This window comes from Strix aluco, chromosome 1, assembly GCF_031877795.1.
Source record: "Strix aluco isolate bStrAlu1 chromosome 1, bStrAlu1.hap1, whole genome shotgun sequence".
Taxonomy (NCBI): Eukaryota; Metazoa; Chordata; class Aves; order Strigiformes; family Strigidae; genus Strix; species Strix aluco.
Genome location: NC_133931.1, coordinates 35,506,837 through 35,532,044, shown reverse-complemented (window position 1 = coordinate 35,532,044; position 25,208 = coordinate 35,506,837). Strand labels below are relative to the sequence as shown.

The following is a 25,208-nucleotide window of genomic DNA, read 5'->3' as shown; positions in this document are numbered from 1 at the left end:
GCGCGGTCTGCAGCTGTTGGCGCGCGGGTTAAAGATGGCTGAGGCGGCCGAGAGCTCTTCGGGAGGGGCGGGTGGCAGCTCTTCGCCTCCGCTGGCTGAGGTGGAAGCCGTGGCCGCGGGCTGGATGCTGGAGTTCGCCTGCTACTGCATGTGCCGGCACTTCGGGGAGGGCTGCGCGGCGGAGTTCCGGCGGTGGGGGAACGTGGCGCAGGGTGAGGGGCGGCGGCCGGTGTTGGGGTTCCGAGGTTGCGGGCGCTCTGAGGGCAGCGTGGCCCCGCAGAGTGTGAGCGGCAGTGTGCTAAAGCGCTGGCAGTGCTCCTGCACTTATTTCTAGTTCCTATAACCACGTTTTGCAGATCCGCGGAGCCTTCTAACGATCGCGGTCGCTATCGTTGAGGAAGTTTTCAGCTCTTTTGAGGGCTTCAGAAGATTTTGAGACTTTCAGGGTAGTCTGAGGTGATTTGACGGTATCAGCAACACTTGCACATGGTGGAGGTAAAACAATGCAGGCAGGATTTCTGTTTGCTTGTTTAATCCAGTGGTATTTGAGTTTAATATGCAATGGCAGCTCTGCTGGAGTATTTTAAGGTAATCATAGTTCTGGGGAATTTTAATGTTTTGATTGAGACCAGGGAGAGAAGCAAATTGAACTGTGCCAAGAAAACAGTGGTTACTGAGGGTTTGGGGGTGAGGACTTCTACATGATTAGGTGAAGACAAGCATTGGTGTTAATCTGTCACTGTGATTCTTTGAAGCTTGAATGTGGTATATGGTTGCCCATACACCATCAGCAGTCACTGCAGCTGAGGCCTCAGATGCTGAGAGTTCAAGAGATGCAAATGTGGTAAAAAACAGTATAATTACTTAAATACACTCGGTTCTTTGAGTTTATATTCAGGGTTATGGTGGAAGACTAGAAGTATTTCAAGGAACTATAGCACACAAAGGTGGAATTAAGTCTAGTGAATGGAAAAATACATATTTAAAATGAGAAATATTTAAGAGTGAGGGTAGTTAACAGCTGAAAGCAAATGTATAGGTCTCGGATAAATTTGATGGATTTATGATGGTTTTTCTGTTAGAAATCATTTTCCTGAAGATACCAGGTTAGAGCTTTTGGGGATTATTTTGTGTGTGTGTTCTTGACTCAAGTAAATGTGATAGTATGGCTTGTTTAAACTTTTGCAAAGAACAGCATACAATGGCAGGCAGAATGATGAGTAAAAAGATTGATATGAGAAATTGTAAGAGATAGGAAATCTAAAGATAATGTAATAAAGTATGTTGAATCGGGGGCTGCTGGATTAAATTATTAATGGTGCTTCTCTGTGTTTAGCCTTGGGACTGTGACTCAGTGGGAGAAGTGTACTGAAATTTCATGAAGGTGTAGGTGGGAAGCAGAGATACTGTCAGCACAGAAGCAGATTGGAATATCTCCTGAGAAGAACAGGAAGACTTTTGAGGACCATATTAGTTGAAACAATTAAGTTATACAGAATGCAGGATCGTGTGGAACTGGGAACTAAGAGCAAATTTGGGATTTGTTCCTGTTCAGCAACAGAGGAAAGAGTTGGGACATATCGGTGCTGTAAGATTACAAAGTCAAGAAGTGTAAAAGTTAAGCAAAAAGCTAAGCACAGTAATAAGATTGCATTAGAAAAGCAGGTATGTTTTTTTTCATAGAAATACAAAACTATTACTCGTGCATGTGTCAAAGTGAGACCCTATTGAAATAATGATTGTCAACAAGAAGGTCAAACTGAAGCAAGTGCAGAGAGGTAGGAAGGCTTAAGGGAACAAGATGAGTTATTTTGTTGGGAGATAAATAATATTTCTGTATAGCTCAGTACACTGCCAAGCAGAAATAGCTAGGTTAGCTGGGATTAAAGATCTAAAGAGCGCATGACAAGGTTGCATGCCTTGCTTACCTTATCCTGCCTTGACAGGATATTATGGTCTGTGTACCTGCACTAGCTTCTGTAGGTATCTACATGGCAAGGAACTGGATATTTAGAATTTCTAATGAAAGGCTAAGGTGAGAAATACATTTGAGTGGACATAGGCAGGAAAGCATTTTATAATTGAGGGTGCTATTAACAAATGAATTAGAGAAACTGCCCTGGGGGCAGGGAGGGAGAACAGTCTAGAAAAGATTACTGAGCCTATGTCTTTTTCTGTTTGTCTGCATTACTTGTGAGTAATTGCTGCTAAGCACCTGGTGTCTATGCAGTAAGCATTTCAAGGTTTCTTGTTCGCTGGAATAGATGTAAAGGAATTAAATTTGTGCACTCAAGACTGCTCCATTGTACAAACCAAGCACAGGAAGTTTGCTTTAGCATTATTCTAGGTGCACCTTAAAAGAACAGAGAAAGCTGAAAGATCTCAAGCTACTGGCCAGGATGACCCCTTTCATTCTGTGGAATGGTTCAGTTGCAGTATTTCTGCCCTACTTCCAAAAATTCCAAGCTCTGGCTCTGTCTTCAGGGCATGATGATGGTGCTTATCTCTATCGTTGAACTCATAGAAACTCTCTCTGAAATTGAACTCTATTGTCTGTTATGGAAAATGCATGAATTTGTGATTATAACGAGCGGCACTTTAGTAGTGTTCTTTTTCTACTTTCTATTTTAGCTGTAGAAATTAAAAGCTCTTGTATCACCTGTCCTCACTGAAGCAGTTGTAAGTGTGTTCTTCTGAGCCCAAATGAGAATATCCTGCTTGATATTAGCTTAGGTAATCATTTGGGGCTATTTAGTTACTTTGTAATTTCATGCTTACCCATTGTTCATAGGAGATGATCATACACCAATCAGCAAGTAGGCTGGGTACTTCCAAGTAAAACAATGTGTTATGTGCTTTAGTTGTGTCATTGCAAAATGTGGGGTCTCTTGCTCCAGAATCCTGGCTTTTGCTAGGCTGACACTGAAATGTGTACATAAATGCTTCCTGAACTAGGGTGTTCAGTCTGCTGCTTAGACAAGTCACTTGACACATTCTTCACTTTTCATTTCGAATGTTTCTGTGTTGTGCTGTGAAGATGAAATACTATATTCAGCACATTAAAATATGAAGTTCACAGTAACCAGCATGGTGGAAATCATCTCATGATAGCTCCCATTCTAAAATATATAAGAATCTTTGTGACGTTCCAACCTTGTGAGGAGGATTTCCCTTGTAGATGTACATTTCTGACTTAAGCTTTCCTTGTAGCTTTTACTGCTTTTGGTCTGTCAGTCGCTATAGGAACATGCGAGTGTTACCAGTGTGCATGTGGCTCATGTTTTATGGGCATTCTACAGAAATGTTCTCTGGAGCAGACAGTTGTCTTTCATAGTAAGCTACTGAGCAAAAAAAAAAACCTTTATGTAAGATACTGTGGTCTTCTAATTTGATGAATATAAGCCTGATGATGCATCTTACTACTTCTAGGTTACTGTTAGGAACTGCAAGAGGGATAGGTTTTTCTGATCAAATTCTTAAATATGATTCAAGTTCTTTTAACATGGAAGAATATTAACTAAATGTGCATCATCAGTTTCCTAATGAATTAGAAATTTAGTTGATTATTAGTCTGATAACAGTGTCTAGTATATTTCTAGCCACACTGTGGCAGTGCTGGAGCAAGACTGACTTAACTTTTCTCTTCTTTTCCAGCTCTTATTAATGGTGTCTCCAAAATACCTACACATCAGAAAAAAGTGGTGTATCTTTGTCAGTTTTTGATAAGAATTGCAAAAGGAAAAAACCTTGGTAAATACTCTTGATTCTTTCTCACTTGTTTAAATAGATTTGTGTAAACTTGCACAGAGGTTTATTAGGTTTTGGACTGGCTATATTCCACATGTGATTTAGCTGTATGCAGGGCCACTGTTATTCTGTGCTGACTGATTTAACTGCTCTGAGTTTGAATGACTATATGCTTCTTAAAATTATAGGGGTTTTTTTGTTAGAGGAGTATCAACAAAAGACATATACTGGAAAAGATTGACTAGCTCTTAGTGAGCGATATTTGTAAGTTTAAAGCACAAAATGTGCATTTCTTTCTGCACATGTAATTCGAGGTTAAAGCAGGACAGTCAGTAGGAATAAGAATATTGATGAAAAGGATGACTGCCCTTGTTTCTTATAGAAGACTGTAAGACTTTCAGCTGGCAGCACGTCCCTGGGACTCTTACTCACTACCATGTCTCCTATTTGGCTGTATTTACAACTTAGTGGTTTAGCCAAGCTAATTCTGCTTCCATGCTTAAGTTTCTGGAAGACAACTTTTTTGCTGCAAGTTTTCACTGCTTGATAAAACTCATTGGAATTTAAGGGCTTCAAAAGCAGTCTTGCCAGCACAAGCATAGTAAGGAAAAAAAGTGTATTTTAGCCTACCTTGTTTTTATAAAATGAAATTTCTTGAAGTTCCTTGTCAGGTAGTAACACTCTTCTTGATTTGGTTCAACTTGGGAATCAAATTCTAATATTTACAGTAATTCATCATCTACAAATTATGAAACTTTTCTGATAATGCTTTAAAACTATATTATTATATATAACACTTGGGAATTACTTCAATGCATGTTTTTATCAGTGTAGAGAATGACCTGTGTGGTGGGGAAGATTGCATGTGCTTGGTAGGTATTACGTCAGATGTAGTTGCACAGTGTACACGGAAAGCTAATATATTGTATGGTAGCTTTCCTAATCCTTTTCCAATTATTAAAATATTTAATCTGAGCCTTAACAGAGTAGGTTGTTTCAGATGCCAGCTCTTTATGAGCTAAACACTTTGGTTTTACTTCATATTAAGTTTATTTTAATATTGTGTCATATTACTTGATTGAAACAATAATTAGAGAAACACAGAAGTGTTGTTTTTTAAATGTGTATCTATATAGTACTATTTAAATTTTCAGTGTTTGTCTTTTACTGTAGCAAGTGTCAAATATTTTTTATTATTTCAGTAGTAAATTGTTTACGTTCTGTCTGAAAAATACTTACTGTAAGGAATAAGAAGATATTGAGAGAGATTCTGCTATGATGTCATATAAAATGGAGGAATAAGTGAGACTGTACATCTTGAGCTAAACTGGCAGTGCCATGGGGCGGGGGGGGGTGGGGGGAAGAAGTCTTGTGCACCTGCCAGCTCCTACTGCATCTGTGATGTTGGCCCACTCACTTGGGCAGATCTGCAATGACCAGGCTGGGAAACTTTCTAGAGTGGTGAGGGGATGGTTATTTTGCCGGGCTAGATTTCTGCCAGAACAGGTCACTGATCCTGCTTGCTGGGAGTTTGTACAAACCTTGATGTTGGCACAGAGGTACAATGACATAGGAGGTTGCTTCTGCTTTTGCAGTGACATTCCTGTGTTAAGCTGTTTGAATTTCCCTCTCAGTTTAACCCCTTCAAATATAACAAAAAGTTAAGACATAGAAATATAGACTCGGGGGGGGGGGGGGGGGAATCTTAAGATTGTGGTTATATTGCAAAATTAACGGTATCCATACCAAATGTTTTGATATCTGATGCCAAGCTTTATGTAAGAGTATTATTAATGCCAGCCCAAATACATGATGCTAAACTTAGCACTATTGCAAGTGGCATTTTAAGTGAACAATAATTAGCAGGCACATAATCTCCCTTAAAAATGCAACAGTAATGCTATTTTAGCAAGGGTAGGAAGAACCAGTCTTATTGTAAAGAAGGCACTTACTTCAGGTCTCTTAAACGCACCTGAAGAGAGACTAAAAATTATTTGAGGAAAAAGGAACAGAAATTATGTATATAACATATTACTTTATTGTATATAAGTAACGTATTTAGCTTTCTCCTTTAAGTTTTTAAATACCTTTTTTTTTTTTTTTTTTTTTTTCCCCCCTAAGAATGCCATTTTGAAAATGATAAAAGAATTTCACCTTTGGAGTCTGCTCTGCCTTTCTGGACTTTACTTGAAAGGGAAGAAAATAAACTGGAAAAGCTTCATGAAGATATTCGTCTCTTGATTCAAATTCAGGTCTGTGTGACTTAATCAAAATCCTTCAGGATGCTACCTATTTGTTCTGCTAAAACAAGGCTTCTTTTACAAAAACTTGAGCTATTAGCAGGCTGAACTGAATTTTCTTAGTATGTTGTTTTTTCCAGCACAGAATAAATAGATCTGTATAGGGGACCTTTTCCTATCTAAATTGGTTCCTGTTTGTCCCAGTTCAAAATTGTTTCAAAAGCTGCCAATCTGAAAAAATTAAATATCATTGGATATCCATTTCAAAATGCTAGTATCTTGAGCTTTAAAATATATTATGAGTAGCTTTTTTCTTAAAAATAATTATCTGTATTAGAAGATTTTTGATTTCAAAGCGAAACATGTAAAAACATGTTGACAACTATCGGGACTGTGAAAGTCTTTTGTGGAAAGATGAAAGCAATACTCAATGTAAGTATGGGACACTTTGCATCAATGAGGATCCTTTTAAATGCCTGGTGGAGAGATTTTTAGGCCTTTGTAGATAAGGTGTAATATTACTTCAGAACTAATTGTTATAACTAGATAATTGTTGGTAACTCTTAAATATCTAACTATGGATTTTGGAAGTCTTACAAAACTGTAAAAGTGTGACTTATCTTGTTTTTTCTGGATCTCAGGTGAAATGTAATACAAGCATATCTTGTAACTATATTTGTAGATTGTAGCAGTCCATATGGAAAATGGATATTTCAGGGAGGCTGCTGAAGTTCTTGAAAGGCTATATACAGACTCGGACTCCGATAAGGTAGTAACTTGTTTAACTTAGATTAAGTGCTCTCATTTTCAGAGAAGAGCAGAATGGGTTTCCAAAGTTAGCAAATGCTACCTGCATAGCTTCATCCTAATTACTACCTATACAGGCACTTTACACACCCATGGCACTTGTAAATACAAAAGGAAATTTATGTCTAGGGGATTGATAGAAATAACAGGTGATTTGGGGGAGTAAAATGCTTCTAGCAGCTGTTGTTCTTCACTGTGGGCAGCATCAGTCCAATTGTCATCCCCTTTCCCAGTTCATATGAGGAATGAGGTGTCACTACAGCAGTATCAAACTCCTAGAATCTGTTTTCTCAGTGTAAAGACAGTATAAACATGCTGGTAGAGGCATAGTAGCTCCCTAATAATCAGTCTGCTGACTTTTTCTGAAGCACTGTGCAGTGCCCTCTATTTGTCGTCTCTGTTTAGTGTTCTACACACTGAAGCATCACAGGGAAGGAAAACTTATTAGCATCCATAGTGTAGAGTGGATATTATTATGCCTTTAGCTGGAAAAGATAACATATGTGGGTCAGGCCATCTCCTGGTTTGCTGTGGACTGCATCATTCAGAAAGATGCAAGTTTGAGTGCATATCTCTTTAAAATAATAGCTGGTACACACATCTGAATTTGCTGGGAGTGGAAAAAAGAATAAAAGAAGGACTGCAGGCGAAAAGGAAAAAAGGCAAAAATGCTGCCTCTGTCTCCTGCTATATTAGGACACATGTTCTATGTAAATAGTAGTACATGCATAACATTCTTTAGATATGCTCTTCATTCAGGGGATTCAGATATTCAGAAAGTGTAGACTGTGGTAGTAGTATTCAAATTCATAAATAAGAACGCAACCTGTACACAGAGGTTAATTCTTGGCTATGTTGGTCTCTAAGATTGAGTGGTTGGTAGACAAAATGTGGAGTTGCGATTATCAGTATCAGTGTATCCTTAATGCCACTGTACTAAATAGTCCTTTTCCTGAACACTATAAATCCCCTTTGATGGAAGTAGTTTTGAGGCAGCAAATGAGAAAAGAGAACCTAGTAATAAGTGGCCTTTTCTGGGTGTTTTTGCTCTGCTGACAACCCTGCTTTCAGTGTTATTTATAAAGGAATGCGAATGAGGATCTCTGGAAAGTTACACTTAACCATTTACTGAGCACATAAAGTAACCTCTTGGTATTATGCCTAGTTAATTTTAGAACCCTTCAAACTGTAGCACGAAGTTATATGGGCATATTCAGAAAACTAATCATCATGTTTAGTTTTGTGTATGTCCTGTTTAGCATAGATGTCAAGGTTACTGCAGGATATACTTTTGTATTGTATAAAGCTGTGCTTTTCTTAGCCTTTAAGGGTGAAGCTGGCAACCGTAATTAGAAGCAAGGATCCATATGTTCCCCTTCTCCAAAGCTTCAGTTATGATCTTTTGATAAGTAAAGTCAAGTCTTACATTGAACTTTTCATGAAAGAGAATGAAACTAACTTCTTAATACAGGTATGTTAAAACTATTTTCAAAACTTAATTCAAAAGTACCTGGGCTTTGGATTTTTCAATCATGGATTGGTATACAGGGCACCAGACCTCTGGGCATTAGATGGGATGCACTTGTCCCAGAAAGGGAAGAGGATCTTGGGGTAGGAGTTAGCTGGGCTCATTGACAGAGCTTTAAACTAGATTTGAAGGGGGAAGGGGGCAAAACATCAGCCCATCTGAAGTGCATGTACACCAATGGACACAGCATGGGTAACAAACAGGAGGAGCTTGAAGCCGTGATGAAACAGGAAAATCATGATGTCATGACTATTACAGAAACATGGTGAGATGTCTCCCATGACTGGAGTGCGCCCGTTGATGGCTACAAGCTCTTTAGGAGGGACAGACAAGGAAGGAGAGGTGGTGGGGTGGTGCTCTATGCTAGGGACTGTTACGATTGCTTTGAGTACAAGTGTAGTGAAGACAGGGTGGAGTGTCTTTGCATTAGAATCAGGGGGAAGGCCAACAGGGCAGATGTAGTAGGAGTCTACTATAGGCCACCCACCCAGGACAGAGAGGTGGATGAAATATTCTACAGGCATCTAGGTGAAATCTCACGATCGCTTGCCCTTGTTCTTGTGGGAGACTTTAACTTCCCAGACATCTGCTGGAAATACAACACAGCAGAGCGTGACCAGTCCCGGTGATTCCTGGAATGTGTGGGAGACAACTTCCTGACGCAGCTGGTGAGTGAAACGACCAGAGAAGGTGCCCTGCTGGATCTCCTCTTTGTGAACAGAGAAGGACTGGTGGATGATGTGGTGGTTGGAGGCCGACTAGGGCACAGGGATCATGAAATAATAGAGCTCTCTATTCCTAGGGAGGCCAGGAGAGGGCTAAACAGAACTGACATCCTGGACTTCCAAAGGGCTGACTTTGTCTTGTTTAGGCACCTGCTTGACAGGATCCCTTGGGAGACGGTCCTGAAGGGTATAGAGGTCCAGAAAGGCTGGGCACTCTTTAAGAAGAAAGTCTTAATGGCTCAGGAGCAGGCTGTCCCCAGGTGCTGTAAGAGAAGCTGGCGTCAGAGAAGACCACCCTGGCTGAACAGGGAGCTTTGGCTGCAACTCAGGGAGAAAAGTTTACGGCCTTTGGAACAATGGGGCTAGCCACTCACAGTGATTACAAAGAGGCTGTGAGGCTATGCAGGGCAGAAATCAGGAGGTCTAAAGCCCAGCTGGAAATTAATCTGGCTTCAGCAATCAAGGACAAGAAGAAATGTTTCTATAAGTATGTGAGCAGCAAAAGAAAGACCAGGGAGAACCTCCATCCCCTGCTAGATGCAGGAGGAAACATGGTAACAAGTGATGAGGAGAAAGCTGAGGTGCTTAATGCCTTCTTTGCCTCAGACTTTAATAACAAGACTAGTTGTATTGAGGGAATCCAGCCTCCTCAGCCAGAAGACAGAGACTGGGAGAACGACCCCCGCGCAATCCAGGAGGAGACATTCAGTGACCTACTGCATCACTTAGACACATACAAGTTTATGGGACCAGATGGGATACACCCGAGGGTGCTGAAGGAGCTGGCTGGGGTGCTCGCTAAGCCGCTTTCCATCATTTACCAGCAATCCTGGCTGACCAGGGAGGTCCCGACAGATTGGAAATTGGCCAATGTGACGCCCATCTATAAGAAGGGTCGGAAGGATGATCTGGGAAATTACAGGCCTGTCAGCTTGATGTCGGTGCCCTGGAAACTGATGGAGCAGCTCATCCTGAGTACCGTCACACAACACATGCAGGACAACCAGATGATCAGGCCCAGTCAGCATGGGTTTATGAAAGGCAGGTCCTGCTTGACAAACCTGATCTCCTTCTACGACAGGGCGACCTGCTTATTGGATGAGGGAAAGGCTGTGGATGTAGTTTACCTCAACTTCAGTAAGGCCTTTGACACTGTTTCCCACAGCATTCTCCTGGCAAAACTGGCTGCTCGAGGCTTGGATGATCACATGCTTTGCTGGGTAAAAACCTGTCTGGATGGCTGGGCCCAAAGAGTTGTGGTGAACGGAGTTAAATCCAGTTGGCGGCCGGTCACGAGTGGTGTCCCCCAGGGCTCGGTTTTGGGGCCACTCCTGTTTAACATCTTTATTGATGATCCAGACGAGGGGATCGAGTGCACCCTCAGTAAGTTTGCAGATGACACCAAGTTTCGTGGAGTGTTGATCTTCTCGAGGGTAGGGAGGCTCTGCAGAGAGACCTGGACAGGCTGGAGCGATGGGCTAAGGCCAACTGTAGGAGTTTCAATAAGGCCAAATGCCAGGTGCTGCACTTGGGCCACAACAACCCCCAGCAGTGCTACAGGCTTGGGGAGGAGTGGCTGGAGAGCTGCCAGTCAGAGAGGGACCTGGGGGTGTTGATTGACAGCCGGCTGAACATGAGCCAGCAGTATGCCCAGGTGGCCAAGAAGGCCAATGGCATCCTGGCTTGTATCAGAAATAGCGTGGCCAGCAGGGACAGGGAAGGGATCTTACCCCTGGACTCGGCACTGGTGAGGCCGCACCTTGATTACTGTGTTTGGTTTTGGGCCCCTCACTACAAAAAGGACATTGAATCACTGGAGCGTGTCCAAAGAAGGGCAACGAAGCTGGTGCAGGGTCTGGAGCACATGTACGAGGAGCAGCTGAGGGAACTGGGCTTGTTTAGTCTGGAGAAGGGGAGGCTGAGGGGAGACCTCATCACACTCTACAACTAGCTGAAAGGAGGTTGCAGAGAGCTGGGGACGAGTCTCTTTAACCAAGTAACAAGCGATAGGACAAGAGGGAATGGCCTCAAGTTGCACCAGGGAAGGTTTAGACTGGATATTAGGAAGCATTTCTTTACAGAACGGGTTGTTAGGCGTTGGAATGGGCTGCCCAGGGAGGTGGTAGAGTCCCCATCCCTGGAGGTGTTTAAAAGGTGGGTCGACATAGCGCTGAGGGATATGGTGTAGTTGGGAACTGTCAGTGCTAGGTTAATGGTTGGACTAGATGATCTTCAAGGTCCTTTCCAACCTAGATGATTCTGTTCTGATAAGATTAAACAGTTTATACTTTCAAGGGTCTTGTTAAGACAATATTCTGTTATTGTATTAGATGAAGAAGCAGCTTTATTTTCCTTTGGGTTGTTTTATTAAACTTTTTTTTATTTAATATATGTTTAGGAGAAAGTTAGCAGAAGTAAGACTCGTCTAAAATAACTTTTGTGAATGTTTTTTCCACAACTGTTTTGATTATAAAAATAGTTAGAAAAAAGCATAATGAAAAAGAGCTCTGTCATTAGTGTATCTTTAAGAGAAGCAGTTCTGATCTGAGACTCCTTAAAAGATAATGTAACTATATATTTAATGTTTATTTTATTTAAGTCTATATGATTTCTCATACTAAAACTAAAAGATCAAGACTAAAAGCTTTAGGAATGTCAGAGGAGTTAGGAGATGGAAAACTATTATTGCTGTTTTCCTGTAAATAAAAAAGTTCCTTGCAAACCATCTTGCTCAAAAGTGATTTAAAATAGGCAAGAGCAACATTCCTCCTGCAGTTCATCTTCAGGAGGATTGTAAAGAATTTCTCTTATGTTTACTTCCTATAAAAGAATATTGAATTACTTGATTACAAAATCACAAATATCTAAAGGTAATAAGAAGCAAATTTTAAATAAACAAACTTCAAGTTCCTCTGAGGTTTTCATTTTCTTACCAGAAAGAGAGACTAGAGAACTTATTAAATGCATTTGAAGTATAATACAAGGAATACCTTTTAATGGTTTCATTCAGCTGTCAGTTTTCAAGTTTATTTTTCAAGGCTATTTCTTTGAGTCTAAGAGGAGATGGAGGTTTGGAGGTGTTGGAGAAGGTCTAGAACACTATAGGTCCTCTGTGGCTGCACCCCCACTGCCTGCACATCTGTCCTACTATCTGCAGCAAGGTTGCAAATCTTACTTCTGAAATCTTTACTTTTGACTAAGTTACTCTGGGACATGGGGGAGACACCTTTTGTGAAGAGTTCCCCCTTCTGCTATGCAATACCCAACTGTTTCCTAGCAGCGTAGCCTGAGTCGTCTACAGAAAAGCACTCTAGCTTTAACTGTTAATCTCTCTTCTCTTTCTTCTGGTGCCATATGTAGAAGTATAACTATAGAATCATAGAACAGTTTGGGTAGGAAGGGGCCTTTAAAGGTCATCTAGTCCAACCTCCCTGCAATGAGCAGGGACATCTTCAACTCAGTCAGGTTGCTCAGAGCCCCGTCCAACTTGACCTTGAATGTTTCCAGGGATGGGGCATCTACCACCTCTCTGGGCAAACCGTTCCAGTGTCTCACCACCCTCATCTTGAAAAATGTAAGGAAGACATCTAGCCTAAATCTATTCTCTTTTAGTTGTAAACCATTACCCCTTGTCCTGTTGCAACAGGCCCTGCTAAAATGTTTGTCCCCATCTTTCTTATGGGGCCTCCTTTAGGAAGGCTGCAATAAGGTGTCCCCAGAGCCTTCTCCAGACTAAACAACCCCAACTCTCTCAGCCTGTCCTCATAAGGGAGGTGCTCCAGCCCTGTGATCATCTTTGTGGCCCTCTTCTGGACCGGCTTGAGCAGCTCCATGTCTCTATGTTGGGGGTCTCAGAGCTCTGGATGGGGTCTCACAAGAGTGGACTAGAGGAGGAGGATCCCCTCCCTTGACCTGCTGGCCACACTTCTCTTGATGCAGCCCAGGATATGGTTGGCTTTCTGGGCTGTGAGTTGCACTGCTGGCTCATGTCCAGCTTTTTGTCCACCGTAAGGTGGTCTGCATTGCTAGACTGTTTTGTAGGCTGCTTGTTCTAGGTTATTGTCAAGCTTGGAATCTATAGGATTGCAGATCCTACTGTTAATGAAGCAGGTTAGCTACCCTGTGAACAGTCTGCAGACAATGCTTTACAAGGAAAAATGATCTATAGCAAGAAAGCATTGATCTTAATACTTCATAATTTTTGTTTATAACTTTAATTTTTTTCGAAAACACTTATTTTTAGGGACAATTATCATTTGAAAGCTACTGTTAACTTTTAAAATACAATATAGTGGATTTAAACTTTTTTTAACTAAACCCTTTCTACCCATTTATCTGTATGGAAACACGTCCTCACTTTCACATGTGTTTTGCTGCCATCAACCACTGTAAAAGAGACAGTATTTTGAAAACTTAGAGCTGAAAGATGTGGTAGTTTGGGTAGCTATGAAATTAAGGAGTGAAACTTTTTTTCTGTGATTGGAAGGATTCTGTGACCAGAAAACCCCCCAGGATTTTCATGAATGAATGATTGAAATATAGTATGTTTTTATATTATCTGACTCTTACAAATGTTGAGAGATTCTGCAAGCTACTGTGAAGGACGGGTTAAGATTTCAAGACTGAAAATTGGATGGGTGACAGAAAATTAACAGGAGGCAAAAGCAAGCCCTGAAGGAAGAAACGGATGAAAAGTGGGAGCAACTGGCTAAGCAGAAAAAGAATTAATACTGGGCCTGTAGTGAATCTGTCAACTTTGGATCATTTTGATATTTGAGTGTTGCAAAATGGGTCACTTCTTGGCATGTATAGACAGTGTTGGATGGAAGATGGCTGGCTCTGCTTAGTAATAATGGTGCACAACCAGTATTTTTTTATGGTTTGGACAGTAAGTATACCTTAAGATGCTAGATAAGAAAGTTGATAGCAAAGTGGTGAGAATGACCTCATGTAGACTGATATATTTTTTTGAAGGTGGTGTTTGTTACAGCATGTAAGGGGGAGGAATCTAGGAAAAAGTAGAAATCTTACAATCCTTTGGACATTTTATAAAGAGTAATGAACTATTCCTTCCTCCTATTGGGAATTGAGGAGAAATAATCTTAGTTTATGGCTAAAGGTTTAGGCAGGAGGTTACAAAATTCTTTTGCTAGTACAGGCCTAAAGTCTGATCAGACATGTGTCTTTTGAAAGTGTTCTGTAGCACATGGCAGGATCGAACTAGAGGAACCTGTGAGGCCTGTCAGTTTTCAGTTTCTAATCTAGGTATAAAAACAGACTTTGGAGTACTTTGATAGTATTTGCAGTCTTAGTTAATTTCTGCAATGTATTTCACCCATCTATATGTTCACTTATTATGCAAGTATTCATTCACTTATGGCTATCACTAAAACCCTTCTGAGTTGGCTGATAAAGATCTTGATGGATTTCAACTTATCAGTAGTTTCAAAACTAGAGTGTTTTTAATGGTAATACCTCTGAAGAGTCTGAAATAAGCGCTGTTAGTCCTAATAGAGTACACATATTAATCTTAGTATAAACTACTATCTAGGTATGCTGGCTGGCTTTAAAATTAAAGTATCAATTCCATTTCTCATAGGCAGCCACAAAACAGGTAGAGTCTAATGGATTGGGAGCCACAACATTGCAAAACAAAACTGTGAATGTTGAAGATGACAAAAGGAATTTGGAAACAAAACAAAGGTTTGTATTAAGTGTTATACTGCTGAGGGTCATGCTCAGACAGTAACTTGAAGCTTGCAGAACTAAGAGTAAGTAGAAGGAAGGATGTTAAACTCCAAACTGCCATCCAATAGAAAAATAACTACAAGCACATTCTCTATTTTTAAATTTTGGCTTTGCTATGGTTGTTACTTTTGGCATTTACATCAAATAGCTTGGCATTAAGTTTAAGTAGTTGTTAAAGATGCAAATTTTTCAGTTTAAACAACTGTCAGTCTCATATGACAACAAAAACATAGAAATGCTTCATGTTGTTTTTTCTTTATGCCTGACTGAGCTCCTTTTACTCCTGCCCTCTTAATTTCAGGGTATAGGTCTTCTAGAGAAGAAAGAGGATGAGAAAGGGAATCAGTCTTTAACTTTTTCATTACAGCTAAACATAAGATTCTTTTAGTGGTACTAGTGTGATGGGAAATAATTACATTGCTTCATGATTCTGGCAGTGTGAACCCTCAAAACAGTTACATGCTTTTCTAAGAAATGCTGGGAGAGCTTGAAGCTCAATTCCTTCCCCCCTCCTTTGACTTTATTTTGAAAAATACCACCACTTCTTTCTCATTGTAGCCTGTAGTTGGGATAGAGCTTGTATTTCTGCTTTTTTTTTTTACTTTGAATACTTGGCATCATTTAGTTAAGGAAATTGACTGATGCAGACAGAGTATACAGGAAGACAAGTTGTAAGATTATTTTTTTAGAAGGAAACCTCCTGTCATATCTGAGAGGTATGATGAAAGACTTGATCAAAAAACCTATGGAAACAATTCCTAGATTGTGAAGAAGGTATGAAAAAATAGATGTGCAAAATGCCTTGTGTCTTCAAATTAAATGTGTAATGTCTTGTGTATTTCTCTTCCAGGTATAGGGAGGCAAGGTTAAGAGGGTTAATGGATTGAAGCAGTTAGTGTTTGTATGTCGTTGTTTCTGTAGAGAGATCTTAGGATTTTCTTTCATTTAAATATTGTGGAATCACATAAATGGCAAGTTGCTGCCTAGGAAATTTTTTGGGGGCTTTTTTTAAATATCAATGAAAGAGCAACAGAGTATTACAAATCAGTCACCTGGATCCATAAAAAAACCCCACAGTAAGGTAAAAATTACTTTGTTGTTCTTGCTCTTAGTCATAGACATTTCATGAAGTTCTGTGTATCTTTACTTCAGCTTTATATTCCCTGCAGGCCTCATTTAGGACAGAAACACAGAGTGAGCAGTGTTCTTCAGAGTGAGTATTAGCTTATTTTTACATTTTCAAAATAGTCATGTCAAACACTTTCTCCCTTACATCCCCACAGTAAATGGGTTGGTGGTTTGATAACTGCTGTCTAATGTGATCAGATTAATATAAAAACAGTTGTGGTGGAAAAAAAAAAAACTTCCCAATTGTTGTGTGTGGCTTCTGCACAAATGCAGATTTGGTGGTTGCAATGTTCAGGAAGCTATAAAATGGCTTAAGGTTTTCTGGAAACTCATTTTGCAAAATCATTCACTATTTTCTGGCTTGCTTGGGGTTTTGTTTTCTTGTTTGCTTTACTGTGATTTACAGTATTCAGTGCAAAAGAAAGCTGCCAGAGGAATAATGAAACTTGTCTCTTTCTGACTTCTGACCTAGATAACTCTGGGGTGAAAGAAATAAAGAGGTTGGACAATTGGAAAAACAGATTGTACAAAAAATTAGGAGGTTCGTGCATCTTCCTGGTATTACTTTTTAAGAACTTATAACATGGATTATATAATACTTATAAGTAGGTTCTGAAAACCATTAGCACCGTCTTACCAGAGAGGTGACATTATAGCTTCTGCATGTAGCCATGTTGTACTTGGAAGGACAAACTCTTAAGATGCCTTGGGTGCTTGCTGTAGTTAGAACCTGACACATGTTCTGTGGAAAGGATGGAACCTGCCTACAAAGTATCATAGCTCTGATTGCTGGTTAGTTTGCATTCTCCTATGTAAAATGAGAGCAGTGCATATAGTAAAAATGTTTTTACCAAAATGAAATAACAATGTTTCATTATTATGTACCAAATTTTACCTAATTGTTTAAAATATAATTCTTCTGTGAACTCTATTGCATAGAAAATATAGTGACTTTTTTGAACAGACTATTTTTTGAGTCCTTGGACTAAGGTGACATTCCTGTGTATATGAATATACTTTTATATATGTATATAAACAAACACTGAAATTTGCCCAGTCTGTCAAAGCATATCAAAATAGTGTACATTCTTGTCTCGTGTAAATGGTAGAATGCAAAACTGCCTTAATGTATATAATGGATGTATGTTAACTGTCTTCTAGGTCTGAACAGCTTGCAAAATGTGGAAACACATGGAGATGCTTTGGCTTCTGGACGAAGAAGACAGGTTTGTACCCATTCTCTAGTCTAAATGGAGATAAAATTAATCTGTATTGCCTAGAAGTGTTTTCCCAACTTCATTTGACTCTCTTCAAAATGCCTGAGTTTAGAATTCTCCCTTACTCAAGTTGTGCTATAGCTCCTGAAACAGTTTAAGTTCTAATTCCTGTCCTTAAAAAAAAAGACTCTTTTGTGCAGACTCAAATATTGTTGCTAATGCTTATGAGCCTTTAATTTGTTGAAATACACTGTTACTAAAGCTTAGTCTGTCTTTTTAAAATGTGAAAAAAATAAAAAATTCTTTCCAAAAATTCTTTAATCCTTGGATTAAAGAAATCAGGATGTCATTTTCCCATGAGAGTTTGGGGCAAACATCAAAGACTTTGTTTTCCCAATTAGAAGGTTAAAAATTCAGCAATTTTATAATTCAATACTTTGTTCATATGAGGTGAAAACATATATTTACTTGGGAAACTATTCCAGTTTTTATAAACCAAATAATACGGTCTTTTTATAATGCTACATTTCAAATAGTCCTTTGCATTCTCTTTGTGGGTAAGCCTATGTCATTGAATTACTTTAAAACAATTCTACTATATTCACTAATGCTAGAATTCCCTATTAGTGGGAAGTACAGAAGTCTGTGCCTTAACAGAAGGCAATTTGAAGTTGATCTGATGCTGAGGTGAACTGTTACACACTGATTTTTGCACATCGCCAATTTTCTTGAGTTACCATAATAAAATGATAAACACTTCTGAATGGAATTAATATTAAATAAATGTATTCCCACTGTGATTTCCTCTTAAGAATAACTCTTAGGAAATAATATGGAGTCTTTCTGTTTAGATAACAGTGCAAGTTCTCAACATACATCCATTTTGGTGTTTCACTTTTCCAGTGTTCATTTTGACAGTTCAGTTTTCATATAACAGGGAAGGACAAATGTGCTTATGTGTTTTGACTGTCCTTGAGAGTTGTACTTATAGTTCTTTAAGCATTTTTACTGAAGTTGAAGTACTGGTTAAATCTTCAGTTACATGCTGTCCTTGAATTAGTTGAGGTCCTAATGAGAGCTCCTCTATCCTTGGAGGTTAAGTCCCCTGCTACTCATAAACAGGTTTTCACTTTCTCACAAATCTCAGGAATAGTTAAATCACTGAGAGTGTCCTTAAAAGCTGCGAATACAACCAGAAAAAAAATCAGCACTTACTGGATTTGCTTGTTGCCTTCAAAAACATAATAAATTACTTTATTCCAGCTTATACTTGGATAGGTACCTTGTCAACCAGTTGCTGTTAAGCATGCACAGTTTCACCAATCTTGTTTTCAACATCAAGATTTAAACTGATTGGACCACAGCTTTATATTCACCTATTTTTATGTTGAGGTAGTCTGTTATGGGGTGAGCTACAAGCACTGTATCCAGGGCTAGGCCTTCTGCACACATCTTGCTAGAAAAAATAGATGTCATGTGGTTAATTCTGTTACTATAGTTCAACCTTAATTGAAATGTAAAGACTAAATTTATAGAAAATTACATCTCGTAGTAGTGAAGAACTCACTGAAAATTTTATGAAAACTTGAAAGAAATTAATGTTCAGAATTATGTATCTTTAAACACCTTAAACTCAAAGTAGGTATTTGCTGTCTGTGTGGTATTTATTCCATACTCCCTGCCAGTGAGACCTCTCATAAATATTGTATAGAAAGCAGTGATAACTGGCCTTTTAAACAATAAATCTGCTCTTCTGCTTAATAATCTGGGTTATAAAATTGTCTGCATGCATGAAGGAATGCAGTGAATGTCAGAGCTGTTGACTTCTAGAACTTCCTTTTCTATGTAGTCCCTCTTTCAATGTTGGCATTGTTGCTCTTGTTTTGTAAATGGCACTTCACTGCAATGGTTCAGTGCCTGTTTTCAGCCTTTCATTGCTGTGTTTTCAGTTAGCTGCATATAACAATCTGCAGTGCTATTAAAAGACTGTACTTTATTTTCTCATTGCTAAATTAGGGAATACAAGTGTCACAGAATTTAGAGAACTGTTTGTACTCAACTTTATATCCTGTATCTGTATGGCAAGTCCTGTGAGTAGTCTAAAATCTGACTGACAGTTTGGCACCAAAATGGGATAAAAGAACTTACTGACACCAATGTGATGTAGATAAGCAGACACTCCTTTATTAACCGCCGGGTGCGCAGGGAGTTGTCTCACCAACAACGCACACCTAACTTGTGTAGCATGCTGATTATATTGGATGCAGTAATGCATATTAATCAAGTTCTCATATATAAACATGCTAATCCATGTAACTCATTTTCATATTCCTACCTCCTTCCGGTCATGCGCCCTTGAGTCCTGAAATGAGTTGGGGGGCTGCTTTTGCGACCACCACAGAGTACTGACTCAAAAGAAAGACACACCCACGCACCACCCCAATGTCCTTGACTCAAGGACTTTGTCTCATATTGCAATTTTAATATGCTTCGAGGCCCTTTCACAATACAGCTTTTAAAACACCTGGTCTACAGGGCAATAAATCATGCTTACCAAACAGTCTAACAACGGTACCTTGTCTAGCAGTGTAACTGGTTGTATGGTTACCTTAAACTAAATACAACATCTCTATGACTACTTAAAACATTATACCACTATCTTCTATAAAAAATGATATTTCTGTGAGATTCTATTTAATTGATTAGTCCTAATCATTCCTTATCAAAATCACAAAAAAATCATTAACTCAATAACAAATCAGTAACAGTTTGCTTAAAGAATGTGTCTGAAAATCTGGATTTTCAGAATTTAGTCACACTTTTATGGGGGGGGGAAAAATCCATATATTTAAACTTGGAGGAAAAAAAAAAAAATCAGAGTCCCAGAATGCACAATCAAAAAAACCCCCAATCAGTTCTGCTCTGGTAACCTAAGGAATAACAAGATCTTTAGATATGTTGAGGGTATGTCTACATAGTCTGTCTGGCAAACTCAAGCTTGCTCTGCCAGCATTCTGAGCAAGCCAAATGTCACATTGCTCTGGACTAGGTGCTGTGATTATGTTAGCTCAAGCATAGTGCTGCATTATGTCCAGTCTCCCAACCAGTCTTGGTAGCTTTTAACAGTGCAATGTATCTATGTATCTGCCATCCCAGGAGGCACGGGTAGTTTGGGTGGGGGGGTGGTTCAAGTTACTGTTCTATGCAGTTCCTCAGTGAAAAGAAAATTAGTCTCTGGTTTACCTGTAAGGCAGCGTCCTTATTTACATGTTATACTGAAGAAATATCTTTTAAAAAGAAAGCTCAATATAAGCAATTTAAAAGCAAAACAAGCAAAACCCAACCCTTTTAACAGCAATGTAATTAATCATTAGAACAAGTAACAAGGGTTGTGATTGTCTCTGTGGCTGGAAGTATTTGAATTATCTGGTGCTGTAGGTCAAGCATAACTGTGTTCCTTGAATAAAGATTTTGTTTAGGAAAGTTTTCAGGCATGCTCTAAAATGAGAAAAACTAGATGGTTCCAACTGAATCTCTGGCCTTTTAATAATAGTAAAAAAAAAACCCCACCATTCACTGCTAATGTTGCAAAAGCTCTGTGGAACAGAAGTATTGGAAAAAGGAAGTATTTTTGATAAAGGGTAGACTACTTTAGAGAAATTTTAGGTTTCTAACTGTTTAGAAACACAGCTGAACTACTACCACTCTAATTCTTTCACTGCTTAGGTTTATCAGTGATCATAGTTTCCTGAAGAGACAGTTGCATTAAGCTGGAATAAGTCCAGCTTTCAGATGTGAAGTTTGGTCTTCATGTACCTCAGCTTGTACTTTGTGTAGATGCCAAATTTTCGTTGGTTGTAGAATAACCAGAATACAATTTTGATCTGGCTGAATGTTATCTAAGTTCCTTCCTCTGCCTTTCACCTCTGAGTGCTGCTGCCACTTTTAGCAGCTTAAATTCAAGGGAAGGGGGGAGCCATGCAGAGTGGCGCTCAAAATTGTCACCTGGTCCATCCCCAGTGAAATTGTTATTGCTTTTAAGGATCCCCAGAAAGGGTTTCAGGTCATTAAGATAAGAGAACGTTTAAAAATATATATATTTTTTTAATTTCCATGGATGAGGTACTTATCTGATCATCCTTGAGTACATCCTTGGGCCTCCTGTGCCACTGACAATCATAATGGCAGGCCCTGGATTGTCCTGCCCAGCCACCCCTTGTGCACGAGCAGGATGGTATGCATTTGTCTAATGGTAGCAGCCATGTGATTTACATTTCCACTGGATATGTTATTTGCAAAATTAAGTGATGTTTGTTCCCCTGTAATTCACAGATTTTTGTCTGTATTACACAGTTCTACTAGTTGGCTTTATCGAGTTTAAATTTCTGTAAGTTGAAGCATTTCCCTTTCTACCCAATTCTTGACAATTCTGGAATTTCCAATTGTAAAGGTCAGCTGTAGCCTGATTCTTCCAGGTTCCCTCCTGCTTTATAGCCAGTGCCATTTATCCATTTGATAGTCGGAAGTGATCTGTTACTTATAGGAGGAGGTCTTGTACATGCTCTAATAAACCTCTCTTCTTCATCCACCAAACTACACATTCTAGGCCTTCAGCCCTTTACATCTCCTATTGTTTTTCTACTGTTCTATAGAAACATCTTTCCCTCTGCAATCCAGTTGTTCCAATTAACCTGAAGATTTATTAGCACAGGTCCCTTTTGGGAGTCTGCATAAGGGTCCACAGGTTTGGTTATAAACTTACCATTGTAGACATATTAACAAAGAGTTGTTCCCCTAGTACATAACTATTATATACATTTAACCTCAGGAATACTTTACAACTCAACCAAATTCTGATGGCTACAAAGATGTTAAGGGACGTTAGGAGTAGCGAAGCTGAGCACAGATCCCAGAGAACACAGACACAGCCAGTCTCAGACTACCATGGATGAGGTGCTGCCTCCAGCAGCGCCCCCACACAGTACCCATGTAAGATATAAACGCAGGCAGCCAAGCCCTTCCTCTGTCAGGTAGAGGTGTAAGTTCACTGGTGAAAGCACACACGTGCCTCTCTAGGTTCACAGGCCCGCAAATGCTTGCAGATGCCCAGGTATGGGCACAGCCCCTCTGCCTGCCCCGTACCCCTGCCTGTATCCCAGCCCTCCCACCTGCTTTACAAGTCCTTTACTTGCCAGCTGGTGCAGCTGGATGCACGAAATACTAGCTCTCACACACTCGTCCCATGGGCACTTCATGTTCTGGTTGTACTCCAGTGTACACTTGCAAGGTGTCTCTTTTTTTAAGCAAAGGTGAAATTTTCACTCATTTGAGGAGACAAAGGAAAGGCAAAGGGGACCTGTGCTGCCTGGGTGTCAGCTCGCTGTCACCGCTGCCAGGCTGACCATCCAGCCCAGTGATAACTAGAGACTCAAAGGAAAAGCTACAGGATGCACAAGGGTTTCTCCTGGTCACAACGTCTATCCTGAGCCCGCTGTGCTGTCTGGGACTGTTAACATCAGGTCCCAAGGAAGTTCATATTGGAACTGGAGCCAGGGGAGGGTATAACTGGCAGTCCAGGACCAAACCTCCACACCTTGCCCTTGCAGCCAAGTTAACACCAATCCCCGCCTGGGCAGCTGCGTGTGGCTTCAGCCCTGTCCTGAACTCAGCTTGTTCATTCCACTTTCATACCATGTTAATAGCTGAAACCAACCCAGACTTACCCAACCAGATACCAGAAGTACCTTTACCAGACTTACCTTGACCCGACTAGAGTTACAAAATACCTTTCCATCTTTTAGCTGTGAGTGGGGCATTGGACTGACCTGTATTAAAAGCTGGGATTTAGCAGCCCCTGCATGCCGCAGGAGCCTAGAGGTGGCCCTCGGCTGAAGCCCCAGGAAGGATTTCAAAAGGTCCTGTATCTTTCTAAGCAGTGGCAGGGAGCAGCCCGTGGTCTGTCCGAGTGAAGCATTCATAGCACTAGATGCTTTCATGGAAATAACATGAATTGCAGTTTAGATCAGGTCAGAGCAGAAGTGGTTTATTGCTGTGGCTATAGGAGAGGACAGGGAGCAGCAGCACAGTGACGGCCTCTGCTGATGTGAACTCTGCCCAGCTGGGGCTGCTACAGTGTTCCTGTAACTTTTACATGCTGTTTTTTGCCATAACTGTGTCAGATAAGCAGCATATGGTACATAACAACAGCAAATGGAATTCACCAGACAAGGAAGCTCTAGACGGTACATCCTCACTCCTTTATCAATTAAATCCTTCTGACTTGCAAGACCATTAGCTGCAAATGCTTACAGATGTATAACTGCAAGTAATTTTATCTCTTTATGAGAGAAATGTCATCCCCTAAATACTAAAAAGCTCATAGGTCATGACTGAGATTTAAGTAGTGGTCTCAACAAATGGCCAAAACCAAATGCATAGCTGTTACCTGAGGATGTGGCTGATCTCACTTTCAAATGCAGTATGTATCATTTTGTTTCTATCAGTGTTTTAAATATTGGTATTTGTTTTTTCTAAGGCACTGAAAGTCCTTTGTTGTTGGTAAGTGGTGTCTTGATTCTTAGTCCCTAGGTTAATGTGTCACAAAATGCTTTCTCTTTTGTGATGCATACAGGATCAGTCAAAGTTTGTCTTGGCTAATAAAGTACAATTTTGAAAAGCTTGTTTTGAATGAAGCAAAACTTTGCCCACTATCTTTTTTCTTTTCTTTTCTTTTCCTCCTGTAACTTGTGAACATTGAAGCATGTGGTTCTTGTTCCAGGTGATGTCTGCTACTGTATTGTAACACTTGACTTGGTAACCTTTGTTGTTGTATTTGGTGTCAAGTTATGGTACTCAAAAGAAATCAAAATGACCTACTCACCCTCAGACATCTGTACTCTGTCTAGAAAGCTATATGAGAGCTTTAGACACCTGTATAAAAACTTGCTTTTATATTTGCTATAAGCTTAGCTTTTGCTTTTAATATCTTTTTCTGTTCATATATCCAGTATTTTTCTCTGTTCTTCCCCTAGCGATGGACTTACAAAGAAGACTTGGAACTGAAATCAGGAATAAGGAAGTTTGGAGTGGGTAACTGGGCTAAAATTTTGGTTCATGGTGACTTCAACAACCGAACTAGTGTCATGTTAAAAGACCGGTGGAGAACACTGTGCAGGATCGAACAAGACTGATTCGGATTACAGGAATTGACTCTTCTTGACCTTTCCCTACATAAGGAACTTGTCTAGCTTTTCAGAATAATAACTTGCTTTAGTCTCAGAGTGTCCAGCAGTGTTGCTGTCCTAAAACATGAAATAGAATAGTAATATGTATAAAATGTTCATGTAAGTTCACTTGCTTGGGTAATGATGACTTAAATGTAAAGCCTGGCCTTTTATCCTCATGCAATAGATGACCTAATTTCTAAAATGTGAAAATGCTTGCAGTGATTTAAAAAAGGTCAGTTATGTACATAGGAGTATTAAATGCCTGGCAAATGTTTAGCTTGATAGAGGCTAATACAGAGTAAAGTGTTTTGTATTTTTAAAGAGTTGTATCTTGTCACATCGAACTTTTTATCATTTTACTTTCTGCCATATAATACATTCAAATTTGATTTGCTTCACTTTGAAATTTTGGTCAGACTTATCATCTCTGTCAGTAAGTTATACCAAAAAATATGTATGTATTGGTATTGCTAATTTTACAACATTATTCCTTTTTTTGTAGTTAAAAATGTAATACTCCATGTAATTTTATAAGTAGTAAAGGTGATGTGGGGTTTTATCAAAGAATTAAGCTTAAGCTCTAGGTGGAAGATTATTTTGAACTTGTGTATATCAGCATAATTGAACTTTTTATCTCGCAGAAGAAATGGAAAACATATGGAAAGTAACAGTATGAGACTAGCTCTTAACATCTCTTGATTATCTTGTGCCACCTACCTTGCCTTGAAAAGCGACGACTTCTAAACCAGCAGGAAAAGGAAAGCTCAAAAACGAATGGCCAGAGTGGGCTCTGTAACGAGTCTATGCCAACACTGTTCGCACAGCTCATGAGACATGTTTCA

At 39.6% G+C, this 25,208-nt stretch overlaps 1 protein-coding gene across 5 annotated transcripts; it reads left to right on the top strand.

The window, feature by feature from the left end:
* TERF1 (telomeric repeat binding factor 1) lies at positions 1-24,937 on the top strand. 5 transcript variants are annotated; one of them, XM_074817466.1, is made up of 10 exons: positions 1-212; positions 3,655-3,750; positions 5,869-5,999; positions 6,670-6,756; positions 8,116-8,265; positions 14,647-14,750; positions 15,965-16,008; positions 16,396-16,464; positions 17,085-17,149; positions 24,172-24,937. In XM_074817466.1, exons 1-10 carry the CDS (start codon positions 35-37, stop codon positions 24,328-24,330), a joined length of 1,083 nt encoding a protein of 360 aa, XP_074673567.1. In that variant the 5' UTR covers positions 1-34; the 3' UTR covers positions 24,331-24,937. The 5 variants fall into 5 exon arrangements, with proteins under 5 accessions (XP_074673567.1, XP_074673585.1, XP_074673595.1 ...); XM_074817484.1 differs by lacking the exon at positions 3,655-3,750; XM_074817494.1 differs by lacking the exon at positions 8,116-8,265.
* The last annotated feature ends 271 nt before the right edge of the window (positions 24,938-25,208 follow it).